General features: G+C 42.7%; 1 protein-coding gene across 4 annotated transcripts; it reads right to left on the minus strand.

The window, feature by feature from the left end:
* Positions 1–4,105: 4,105 nt before the first annotated feature.
* Positions 4,106–12,021, minus strand: LOC129763097 (uncharacterized). Of its 4 annotated transcripts, none has more exons than XR_008740791.1 (4): positions 11,901–12,021; positions 11,416–11,826; positions 11,193–11,362; positions 4,106–4,425 (listed from the first exon to the last, which is right to left on the minus strand). XR_008740791.1 is itself a non-coding variant. In XM_055761866.1 (4 exons), the coding sequence occupies exon 3, from the start codon at positions 11,359–11,361 to the stop codon at positions 9,826–9,828; it is 1,536 nt and encodes a 511-aa protein (XP_055617841.1). In that variant the 5' UTR covers position 11,362; positions 11,416–11,826; positions 11,901–12,021; the 3' UTR covers positions 4,106–4,425; positions 9,571–9,825. The 4 variants fall into 4 exon arrangements, 3 of the variants coding, with proteins under 3 accessions (XP_055617841.1, XP_055617839.1, XP_055617842.1); XM_055761866.1 differs by having other exon boundaries at positions 9,571–11,362; XM_055761864.1 differs by having other exon boundaries at positions 7,514–11,362.
* Positions 12,022–13,050: the final 1,029 nt, after the last annotated feature.

Genomic DNA, 13,050 nt, shown 5'->3' on the forward strand with positions numbered 1-13,050 from the left:
GACCTTGCTCCGTCTGACGACTATTTTAGCAAATAGAGACGTCGGTTAATCGTTCGATTAATTCAAATAATCGAATAGCTGCAATTATAATCGAGTGATTTTGTATCGAATAATGAGAAATCAAAATATGAATACGTCGAATCATTATCACAGTAATCGCGGTTAATGAAAAAAGGAAACATTTTCAAGGTTAATACATTTTTAGGTTAAGAGATAGACCATGCATTTTCTTTATCCTATCTAACATCGACAACACGATTGACCACGCGATCAGAATGACAACGTGATACGTTATGCAGGCTTCAATTATATATGCTTTTGGTGCTGTCCTGCGCACTCTCGAAGAGTGCCAAGGAAAATGTGCCATACTAGTGGTCAATGGTTCTATAAACAAATTCTAGTAGTATTTTCAAACAAACTCGCTATTTGAAAAACATTCGAAGAACAGGTAATTTTGAACAGAAAAAATTGTATGTTGGTGCAATAAAAATATTGTTCATAATTTTTATGATGTGCTCTTTCTTCATTCGCCCGCAGAAAAATACCATTTCATGATTTTTTTTTTGCGGACGATTTTAGAATTTATCAATATACTGAAATACCATTTCATTCAAAACCCATTATTCTGCACCATGTTTATTTTAGATTATATTTAATGTAACTTTTGAAATTATGACACCTCAATCTTTTTTATTATCAATGTCTGTTCATTATCATTACAAGGAATAAATATTCGCTCGATTAGTCGAATACTGAAAGACAATTATTCGAATGAATCGAATATTTAAAAATGGCTCCACGATTAATCGATAATCGAATAAACGAAAAATTTAGACATGTCTATTAGCGAACTGATTTCTCCTCAAAATCCGAATCCTAATCCGAATTGGATTACGATTCCCTATAATACAAAAGCAAAAACAGCAGATTTTCCATTTCCATAGTCTTTATTTTTAGTTTTTTTCCAAAACAATACTCGGAACTTGACAGTTCAGCATAGTTGTATTGGTGAACCCGAGTGCGAACCCGTGAAACATCTCAGTGCGAACTCACCAGCTTTCGGGTTGCACTTAGTGCGAAACTAGGTTGAAACTGAGTGAATAAAAAAAAGGTCTGATAGCAGTTAGGTTGAAATTGAACAAAAACGAATTCGCTTTTTGTTTTGGTCTCTGCAGAACTTTCTCGATGGAAAACATCAGCCGACATAAAAATTATCAAAACAAATTTTTTTTTGGTCGATAAATTGAGGTAGTTCTATACGGATGGAATTTTGAACAAATGCGGACACTTTTTGTACGACCCAATTAATATTATCATTATTTGATTTTTCACTCATATTCGACATTCCAATTGGACGCTCATTTTGGCATCACTGCCAGCAATTCTGTTTGCGGTCGCCTACTGCGCAACATTTTTCACGACATTGGCTTTGAATTATTCGGACGTTTTGTTACATCATATTTCCTGGGGGTAATACAAAATCACGTTAAATCGTCGATTAATCACTGTTTTAGTTTGCCACTTAACAATTTAAAACTTATCAGCGCAATTAAAAATATGAATGCCTTTCAAAAAACCGCATTTTATCATTCATGCACTAATACGTGCGAAAGCTCCTTCACTTTGACTCTCACTCACTTATACCAATGAGCCTGGCAGGGGGTGGTGAAAATTACCGCCAACTAGTTCGGGGAAAAACATAACTTATTATAAAAAAAAACGGCAAAGAATTAAATTCGTTATTAGCATCGCAGAAATATCAACAAAAGTTGCGCTTTTTTTTCGTGCCGAGAATAAGCCCACATCAGCTGAAAGTCAGATAAGAGTCGTCGAAGCCACGATTGTGGTTTTGCTTGCATATCCAATTTCCAAAGCCGCTGCCATTTGCTTTCAAGCAGGCCCGCAGCCGCCGGAGCAGAGCCTCAAGGGGGCTGTTGTGAGTGTTGGTGATGCGCGCGGGTCGTTCATTGGAAACCCACACAACCGAGCGAGAGAGCTCAATGAATATGGTGCTGGGCCATCGCCACCAACACCAACGCACTCGACGAGTGTTGCACACGTATTTTGCACAAACAAACAGAAAGGAGAAAAACGCGGAGAATGGGATAAAAAACGAAGAAAAGAATCTCATTTGTTTTATTTGCGTTGATACGGAGGCGAAGCAGAGGCTTGCAAAGATATTTCAATCAAAAATTTCCGACGGTGCACAAATCGGGGCTCTTCTTCGGAGCGCAGGGTAAGCTTTTTCGGCAAACGGGTAACTTTGAAATCCAATAAGAGAAATATGAATTGTACGTACCATCATCATCTTGAATCGCCTTCGTTATTCACCAACTGACTCACTGAACTATTATTTCTCCGTGACACAAAAATTCACGCACTGCCAGCGAGAAAAAAGGGATACACTCTGGCTCTGTGTTGGCTCTTCTAATAGGATGCTCTGTCACCAGAGCACTCTGTTCTGTACGTTATTTGCACGGTGCGAAATTCACTTTCGCTCCTTTCGGGGTTTTGCTGCTGCTTCCTCCCGTTTATCGTCGTCGTCTTATAGCCCGTCGTTAGGTCGTCTTCTCGTTGTATGTGTTTGACTAGAACTCTTCAGTCGTAGCGCTTCACCTGACTCAGGACTTGGTGCTGCTGTTGCTGGTGGTGTGTCGTGCTTTCGGCTGCGACTCTACACTGCTGTTGCTTTTTGGCTGCTGCTCCTGGCCTGTCCGTCCTACCGTTTTCTTCCTTCCTGCTGTTGCTGTTGTTGCTGCTGCTGCTGCTGACCGTTCTTCCTCGTTCGCGTCGACGTCGGCCACTGTCACCTTTCTGAAGCGTGTGTATCACTAAGAATGACTGTCGGCCATCAATGCCGATGACACCCAAACGCCCGATAATGATCCCACCGATGACGATGACGATGATTGCAAATATGTATTACGCCTCGCACTGACTAACCAAAATAAAGCCACTATACAAAAGCTGGAATACGTCTTGTGTCCTGTAGGTGCGCGGAATATGCGTCGCTCGCCAGTAGCCTGCTATATGATATGACAAGCCGTCGTAGTGACAAACCGCGCGGGTGCAATATACATATTAGTGACGTCTCCTCTGTGGGCTGACTGTTCGACATTTTCTCTTTCTCTCTCTCGGAGCGGCGTTTGTATAATTGCGTCTGTTGCATTGTGTCGGGATAAGACATTGCGTCTGTTGAGCGTCGCTGTCATCGATAGTCATCATCGGCGGTGGCATTCTAGCGATTTGCGGGCTGAGAGGGGCGGCGCTGACAAAACAAATCACAGTTGTCATAGAGTATTGAACACGATGTCACGCTCGAATTCGACGATCGAAATCAGCGTCTCCGCTCTCCGGGTTTGCGTCGTGTTGCGTCGCATCAAATCCGATTGGTATTTATGTTTTTTTTTTCGCTTTTCACCGTCCGTCTCATTTTCATTCCGTATCACTCTCACATTGATGGGAATGCTATACGAGCGGCTATTGGAGGAGATAGCCGTTTTTGTTCTAATACGATTTAGAAGGAGCTATTGATTATACCATTAAATCGATAGAGTGCGCGGCGGACAATGGGTGGCAATCGGTGTTCACCATAATGGATTATCAATAATTCATTGAATGGCACGGTGAGAAAGATATGTACTTCGCGGAAATGAGTTTTTTTTGCGTAAGTAAAATGTTGCTTTCAGGCAAAATATTCTTGAATGAACTAATTCCATGTTATTGAATAAACTTCTTATTTTTTAAATTTATTATTTGATCCAATACGGCGTAAAATTGCGATATTTTGAAAAATAAATCATGAAGATTTATTATTCAAAATTTCGATTGAAAACGATGCGAAACGAACACTCCTCCAATACCATGGGCATCTCGTGCTCACCAGATCCTACTCCACTTGGTCTAACCACCTCGCTCGCTGCACAAATCGTCGTCAGGATACCGCTGGATTTCTGATGTATCCAGTGTATCCTTCCAGCATTGGTCATTTTATGAATACTGAGTTCACCGGTAAGTTGTGTACAATCTCACACACTTCATCCTTCACCTCTGTGAAAATTACACGATCAAATAAACACCGGTGTAGTCGATTCTACAATCTCGTATATATATATTTATTCTCTCTCCGCTCTCCTGTTCGTACACATACGGACCATAGATATATTACAGACCCATTACCACATCTCCCTTTTTTTTATAACAATTAATATTTCATAAAACATTCATTGTAACGCCTCGGCAACCTGATAGTGCGTTGAGATCTACCACGATTGGCAGAATCGTCTTCGGATCCTGACTGCTGCATGACAGCAGCTGCTTCAGCGTTAGCTGTCTCCTCTGGCTTCTGCGGTCCATCAATCGGTAAATCATCAGACTGCTCGACATTATCCGGAATCGAAGGCTCTGTTGTAGCCTGGCCGGATCCTGTGAATATCAACATTGAAATATATCTGAAATACAGCTAAGCGAACGATATACTTCTATTAGAAACGAGAACTTCTGGAAGAACTACTTTTGACGTAGGACTACGTCTAACCGGAAGATATAGGGGGTGAAATGGAAATCTAGGCACTGAACAAGTAGGAAAAAATGCAAGATTTGGAACGCTTATAACTCGAGCATTTCTCAATAGATCGCAAAGGTTTTTGCATCAATTGATAGGAAATATATCTACGCATCTATCATAACGAATAACATTTCATTTTCCTTGAGATAAATAATTGAATAATTGTGAAATATCAAGCATTGTCAAAATGCACTATGTACCCATTTTTGATTGGTCCATTTTGTGCTCCTCAAATCGTACCGACCAAAACGGGCAACCAGAGCAGCAGCGAAATAGAATGAAGCACGATTGGAAAGGAAAAAGAAAAAAATGAACGAAACATTGGTCGCAGTCTCACACATGCGTAATTCTCGAGCCAGCCAGTCAGCTTAAAAATCCCCGCTCCGCTGCCGTAACGATCATTCTCATTCAAACCGTACACCACATCGGTTCGCATCACAACACATCAACAAACCAACCCAAGCAGCCATGTCTGGACATGGTAAAGAAGGAAAAGTGAAGGGAAAGGCAAAACCCGTTCGAACCGTGTCGTTCTGGAGTTCCCCGCAAGAGTAGCTAGGCCGAGCGCGTTAGTACCATTGCACCAGTCCACCTAGCCGGCGTTATATAGCTTCGGCCGCCGAAGTGATCGAGTTAGCCGGCAAAGCTGCTCGCGACGATAAGAAAACCCACATTCGGAACAGAACACATTCGGTTCGGTGGACATCAAGACAACAGGCAGTTTCAGCGAGTGGCGAGTGGCAAACGCAATCGCAAAACGGCATCAGGTAGCAGAAGAAAAAAGTTTGTTCTTTATACAAACTGCTTTGGTGGCAAATCCAGAACAAGGCGGCATCGAGGGCGTTCGAAATGGTTTTTTTTTCAAAACCACGAGTACTAAGTTTTCTAAATTGGAACCATTCCATAAAACAAGGCGCTTTTCAGGGCCATTAAACCTTCCAAAAAAGAGTTTAGGAAATACAGTTCAATGCTTTCTAAAACATTATCCAAAATAATAATAAAACACAAATTGATTTTTTCATAATTTGTTTGCCAGGATCTGATGAGTACGTGAATTTGGCAGTTGTTTTGAGCTTATTGATAGTTGGGGACTTTCCTGATTATTGAAAGTACAGTAATTTACTATTAGTTCGACATTTAGCTAATTGGACGGACATGTAATGCGACTTATTTAGTTGGACATTTTTGTAAACATAGAGATCCAAATTATGACCCCACATTGAAAGTCGACACTGTACCACTGTCATCGCAAATGTTCAATTACAGGTTAAAATCGCCTCCAATGCGACACTGAGTGGCGCTTCGGCTCGTCGCATTGAATGTAATTTACTGTACAACATGTCACAAAGCTGGATGGGAAGAAATTTTCCAACTGTGAAAGCTGTGGCGAGTGGCAAACGCAATCGCTAAACAGAAAGGTTTAGCTGAACAAGATGGGGATATCGAGAGATAACAAAACAATAAACTCTTTAGATTGAAGATAATTTTGTGGTCCTGAAAAGGACCCTTTTTAGCTTGCATGTGAATCCAACGATCGAACTAATCGTAATGAATGTATTTTTTTGCCATCGCTCCCTTTTAACGCTCATTCGTTCGTCTCGTTGGACTCGCCCCTCTGGCTGAGTCTGCCGATTTGTCTCTATCCTGTGAGTGTGTACCGCTAGAGTATAAAACGCGCGGACCCCAAAAAAATATCTTATTTTCTTTCAAACCGTAAACCCATGTGGTTGTACGGCATCGGCATCGTAGACGTAACAAAGGAGGACAAATTAAGGGAAAGGCAAAGTCCCACTCGAACCGTGCAGGTGTGCAGTTCTTCGTAGGTGTATCCGCCAATTGCTTAGCAATGGTAGCTAGGCCGAGCGCGTTAGCATCAGTGCACCAGCCGGCGTTATATAGTTTCGGCCGCCAAAGTGATCGAGTTGGCTGGTAAAGCTGCTCGCGACGATAAGAAAAACCGCATTCAGAACAGAACACATCAAGACAACAACAGGCAGTTGCAGCGAGTGGCGAGTGGCAAACGCAATCGCAAAACGGCATCAAGTAGCAGAAGAAAAAAGTTTGTTCTTTATACAAACTGCTTTGGTGGCAAATCCAGAACAAGGCGGCATCGAGGGCGTTCGAAATGGTTTTTTTCAAAACTACGAGTACTAAGTTTTCTAAATTGGAACCATTCCATAAAACAAGGCGCTTTTCAGGGCCATCAAACCTTCCAAAAAAGAGTTTAGGAAATACAGTTCAATGCTTTCTAAAACAATATCCAAAATAATAATAAAACACAAATTGATTTTTTCATAATTTGTTCGCCAGGATATGATGAGTATGTGAATTTGGCAGTTGTTCTGAGCTTATTGATTTTCACCAATTCTTAAATTGCTTCTAGATTGAAAGTACAGTAATTTACACTTATCTCGACATTTAGCTAATTGGACGGACCAGTAATGCGACATATTTAGTTGGACATTTTTGTAAACATAGAGTTCGGGGTCCAAATTATGACCCCACATTGAAAGTCGACACTGTACCACTATCATCACAAATGTTCAATTACAGGTTAAAATTACCTCCAATCCGACACTGAGTGGTGGTAATGCGACGTGCCATTGAATGTAATTTACTGTACAATATGTCACAAGCTGGATGGGAAGAAATTTTCCAACTGTGAAAGCTGTGGCGAGTGGCAAACGCAATAGCTAAACAGGAAGGTTTAACCGAACAAGATAGGAATATCGAGTGATAACAAAAACACAACACCAAAGGTTCTTTTCAGAACCATCAACATGTTCATAAAGAGTAAACAGTAAACTAATCCATTTTTCAGGTAGATAGGTAGGTATTCACGTAGGAGAAGAAAATAAAACGATAAATTTAAAATATATATTTAACAAAAGCTGTCCCCTTTGTATAGTCCTACGTCACTCCGGTTATGTCCCCGACATTACCCACCCGTCTTTTTTTCAGGTGGCTAGAATTTCTATCGTAAACTTTTCCTGTTTCCTGATTGCGGACTGTTACTCTAGGGCCCTGCTTAGCCTCCACTGTCATAATGGCAGGATTGAACGTTGGAGTCAGCTTATTACCGTGAAGAACATTCTTTACAAACACCTTATCTCCGACTTTAATGTTCGACGGTTTCGCCCTACGTCGTTCATTTTCTCTCTCCTTCCCCTTCTCCTTCGCAACTTGATCTTGATCTCTATAGTCAGTAAGCGGTACAGCAGTGCTCACGTCTTGCAAGGTAGGTATTTTTGTCCGAATGTTTCGCCCGTATATTAGCTCGCTTGGGGTCTTTCCGGTGGTACTATGAGGTGTTGAGTAGTACATCAATAGGTAAGTAAGCATATCATGCTTCCAATCGCGCTTCAGAGCCTGGCTGATCTTGAGCCTTTTGATAAGTGACCGGTTTTGGCGCTCAACCAAACCGTTCTCTTGAAGCCAATACGGGGTGGTCTTGTTAAGGTGTATACCTTTATGCTTACAATATGTATCAAACTCATCGCTAACGAACTGGCGACCGTTATCCAGGGTGATAGTTTGAGGATACCCAAGCCGAACAAAAATGCGTTCCAGGCGCTCAGCCGTTTCATTTGCCGTTATCTTCCGAAGAACTTCGATTTCTTTATAACGGCTAAAATAATCCACGATAACTAATAAGTAGTCTCCCGAAGGTAACGGACCCATAAAATCAATGGCAATATCCGTCCACGGCGTAACCGGCAACTTCCTCCGTTCCATAGGCTCAGGGCGATTTGGCAGGCTTACCAGCTGGCAACCTGTGCACGAATCCACTGTGCGGCCACCAACAGGTATGCCTCAGACGCTGCTGCATCTTAGTACGACCTGGGTGACCCTCATGTCCCAATTGCAACATGCGTTGCCTCAAGTCTCGTGGAATCACTAATCTTGATCCTCTGACTACGAGGTCTCCTACTTTTCCAAGCTCGTTCCGAAAGGCGTGACAATGGATCGGCAATATTCGATTTGCCTTTGCGGTACACAACTTCGTAGTTGAATGACTGAAGTCTCAGAACCCAACGTTCAATTCGAAGACACGGCGATGAATCAGGTGAGAATATAGCTTCTAAGGGCTTGTGGTCAGTCTCTAGCTCAAACCGAACACCGATGAGGTAGATTTGAAACCTCTCTACTGCCCACACCAGTGCCAGAGCCTCCTTCTCTGTCTGAGCATATCGACGTTCGGTGTCAGTGAGGTTTTTACTAGCGAAAGAAACAACTCTCGGTTCTCCTTCATAAAATTGTAGGAGAACTGCTCCCAACCCAACCGGGGAGGCATCCGCAACAACTCTTGTTTTCAACTTTGGATCAAAATGGGACAAGCTTTCTACACTTCCTATGGCTCGTACGAGATGATCGAATGCTGCCTGCTCTTCGACACCCCATTTAAATTCAGTTTTGTTCTTGGTGAGCTCCCGGAGTGGAAACGACTTCGTAGCCAAGTCCGGAATGAAAGCCCCTACGTAATTTACTAAGCCAAGAAAACTGCGAACTTCCTCAGAATTGGTTGGAGTTCTGAAGTTTTCGATAGCTTTAATTTTGTCTTGTGAAGGAGTCATGCCGTTTCTATCAAAGCGATGACCCAGAAAATCTATTGCAGTCAATTTGAAAACGCATTTTGATTGGTTCAGGAGAACACCGTAGGATCGCAACTTATCAAGAACCTGCTTCAGCGAAGCATCGTGCTCTTGCTCCGTTTTTCCTGCTATGACTATATCGTCGATGAAATTGATGACATTCCCACAGTCCGATAAGATTTCTTCAAGAACTTTCTGAAACATCTCCGGAGCACACGATATTCCAAACACGAGCCTTTTGTATCTGAATAAACCTTGCATGCAAATAAATAAAGCAATATACTAGTATTATCTACCTTGTCATAAGTTTTAAGTATGTGCTCGTTATGGTTAAACAACCATAAATAAAATCCTTACAAGTCTTATTTCATAACAACTCTGTAATCATATATCCAAATTAATCGCAGTTACCTTTGTGAGTAATGAACGTCGTCAATGGTTTACTTCCGTCGTCTAACTCAAGCTGGTAGAACGCATCCTTGATGTCCAGTCTTGAAAAGAAAAGCGCCCCATTCAGCTTCCAGCGAACGTCTTCGATGGTCGGAAGCGGATGGGTTTCGCGGAGAATCGCCTTATTGACTTTGCGCATGTCGATGCATAGTCGAATATCACCACTGTCCTTGACAACGACAACCATTGGCGATACCCAGCGACTGGGTTCTATTATTATCCTCGTTCTATTATGTCCTTGGACAACAATTCTTTCAACTTGTCATCCACACGCTGCAGAGTTGCGAAAGGCAATCGTCGGAATCGTTGGGCGACAGGCTCTACTGACATGTCAACCGGGATATGTATTTTCACGCCACGGATGCTTGGAAATGGTCGCGAAATGTCTACATGTTGAACTGTTTCTTGTTTACTCGGAAGCCCAACTATCAAAACACCCAGCTGCTTTGCGGTGTTCTTCCCCAATAGAGGCTGAGGACCATCCTTAACAACGTAGAAACGTGCTACCGTTTCCAGTTGCTTCGACCCATCGCAGATGGAGATTTCTGCGTCAAACATGTTGGTTACAACTAGGCAATCTTTCTGTGCATACGCTCTGAATCTCCGATCTGGTTGCTGATTTCCCCCGATTGTATGTACTCCATTACGAATCATCACATCCCAGGTTTGATCGTCAATTATGTTTGACTGTACACCTGAATCGATCTGCATTTCAATTAGTGCACCGCCAACATTGGCCCAAACCAACTCCTCGGAATCATGAACCGATGATACCATTTCGACAAGTTCGACCTCTTCGTTGTCAACTTCCGCATCGTCGATAGCATGTACCTTCCGCGCATACCTCGCGATCTTGTTTTGTGCTGGTCTGCCGCTCGAATACCAAGCAGCCGGAGAAACTTGAACGTGGGTTCTCTTCAGTGAATTTTTTCCTGTTGTTGACGCGAAGGTCGATGACGATGCCGGATAAGATGATGGTACGAAATTCCCCGGTCCCCTGACAGGACGATTAAAGCAAACGACTCGAAAATGTCCTTTTTTGTGGCAGTTCCCGCAGGTTTTATTCCATGCCGGGCACGCGTCTGGCCCATGAGAACGCCCACAATACTTGCAGGATCCCCGAATGCTTTGCATTGTTTCCGTTGCTTTGGGTGTATTCTGAAGAATGTTTTTACCACTGATTTGATCACTAGCCGATCGTGAGGTCTCGTGTGCGTTAACTTGCTTGATCATTTCTTCGATGTTCAAGTTGGAATCTTGGAGAAGTTTTTCCCGCAGCGGCGGAGGTACGAATTGCAGCATCTTGTCGATCACCGCAATGCCACTGCTTGCGGTTGCTGACATCCCGAAATTGCATTTACTGGCATGAACCTGAACTCTCATTAAAAACTTTTCCAAACCCTCGTCGGTCTCAGGTTGCATGGCCCAGAAGAGGTACCGCTCGTGCGCTTCATGGCGTTGGGGTGCAAAATAACAATCCAGCTTTGTGATTGCCACCTCATACGGATCGATACCGTTATTTTTGTCTTCTTCTACGTCCGCTCCAGGAATGTTAAAAAATATCTCCTGAAGACCGAACCCACCTTGAGCAAGCAGTAGATCTTTCTTTTCAATGGCATCCGTCACCTTGGAAGCACGGAGACAAATTTCAAACCCTCTTTTCCAGACATGCCACTTACTGCGGCGTTCGGCCAGCGGCACATCCGCGTACGAGAACGGTGGTAGGGTCGAGAAACACTTCAGCTTATCCATCCTTAAAACAACATCAATTACAATTGATTCTAATAATCTATCCCAATATTTTACCTCTTTTCGTTAAATCAAACCGATTTTTCAATCGTTCACAGACTTGTTTACATCCAATCAATAACCTTGTTCGCTTTTCTCGTCACGGCAACGTGTGCTTTTTCCAAGCAGAATATCTCACCGCTCACTCGTTGCGGAAACTTTCTTGTTGCTCACCGCTCACTAGTCGCGAAGCTTTCCGTGTTGCTGTCAAGTCGCAAATCTCACCGCTTTCTCGTCGCGAGCCCTGCTGTCAAGTCGCAGATCTGACCGCTTTCTCGTCGCGAGCCCTGCTGTCAAGTCGCAGATCATCCAGGCTTACATGCGCCTATCTCTTTCACTTCCAAGAAGAAGTTTCACTCGCTCTCACCGTGCGGAGCTTTTTCATATGCGCGTCAGTAGCGTCAATCGAGAGCTTTTTCCACCAACCTTCTGATGAAAGGTATGGAAAAATATTTCATTTTTTCAGCAAATTTCCCGCAACCAAATCAATTTAATCCACTTACCAGCTGATGATTGTTAATCCAGAAGAAATCCTATGCACCCACTACAAATTATCATCCCATCCTCGTCGCCAATTTGTGAAAATTACACGATCAAATAAACACCGGTGTAGTCGATTCTACAATCTCGTATATATATATTTATTCTCTCTCCGCTCTCCTGTTCGTACACATACGGACCATAGATATATTACAGACCCATTACCACAACCTCCATATGCCGTCCTCCCGCACACCACCTAGAATGGACTTCGTTTGAATATTCCGTGTGCTCGCAGGTCCTCGTCAAGGGTTGTCTTCGTCTCATCGGTCTAATGAGCATTTTGCACCATTGAGCAAATGTAGATAAATTGGTCTACTATCTAGAACTCATCACCGTCGATCACTATGGAAGTTTTTGACGTAGAACTACGTCTTTTAATTAAGAGTGCCAAATCAGTAAACAGGTCAGGTTTTTATGAAATAAAGTTAATAACGTTAATAACCATTTTTGCCACTAACGGGTTTTGGCGATTTACATACCAACGAATCGGAAATTTTCCTAAGATTTGTTTGATATGCTATACGTTACGATCCCCTAGTGTGTAAAAGGTTAAAATTCATGAAAACTATAAGCGTTTCCATTTCCCCATACACTTGTTCTGTCCATTTGTGTGCTTTCCCGAACAGAGCTGTCAATAACGGGCAACTTATCGACGAGCAACGAAGGGGAAATCATGAGATTTAAAGTTCCCGTGAACAAAGGAAAAGAAGAAGAAGAATGATGGGGAATACTTGCCGAGAGTATAAACAGTGGATCTCGCTGAGGCAAACTTTCAGGATTCGTTGCTCCGCTCCCGTGTTAATCGGTCGCTTTTCTAGTAAGCTCGTGATTTTTAATACAGTTAGTTTTGTTGTTGTGTGCGTGGCGCGTTGCATTCGGCAAGTGCATTTACCCTCGATATGGGAAAACAACGCTCTAATAAAGAGCAATCAAACACTGCGAAGAGGACTCGCTCTCAGGCAGAACTTAGTGATGAACAGTCTGAAGAAGCACAACAGCTGCTTGCAAATAATAAATTTGCGGCGCTTCCAGTGGAAGATGGCGGAATTATAACCAAAAAAGAAAAGATGCCACCGTTTTATACAAAAGGTTTTCCGGACAAATTCCGCG

The sequence above is a fragment of the Toxorhynchites rutilus genome, chromosome 1, assembly GCF_029784135.1.
Source record: "Toxorhynchites rutilus septentrionalis strain SRP chromosome 1, ASM2978413v1, whole genome shotgun sequence".
Classification (NCBI taxonomy): domain Eukaryota; kingdom Metazoa; phylum Arthropoda; class Insecta; order Diptera; family Culicidae; genus Toxorhynchites; species Toxorhynchites rutilus.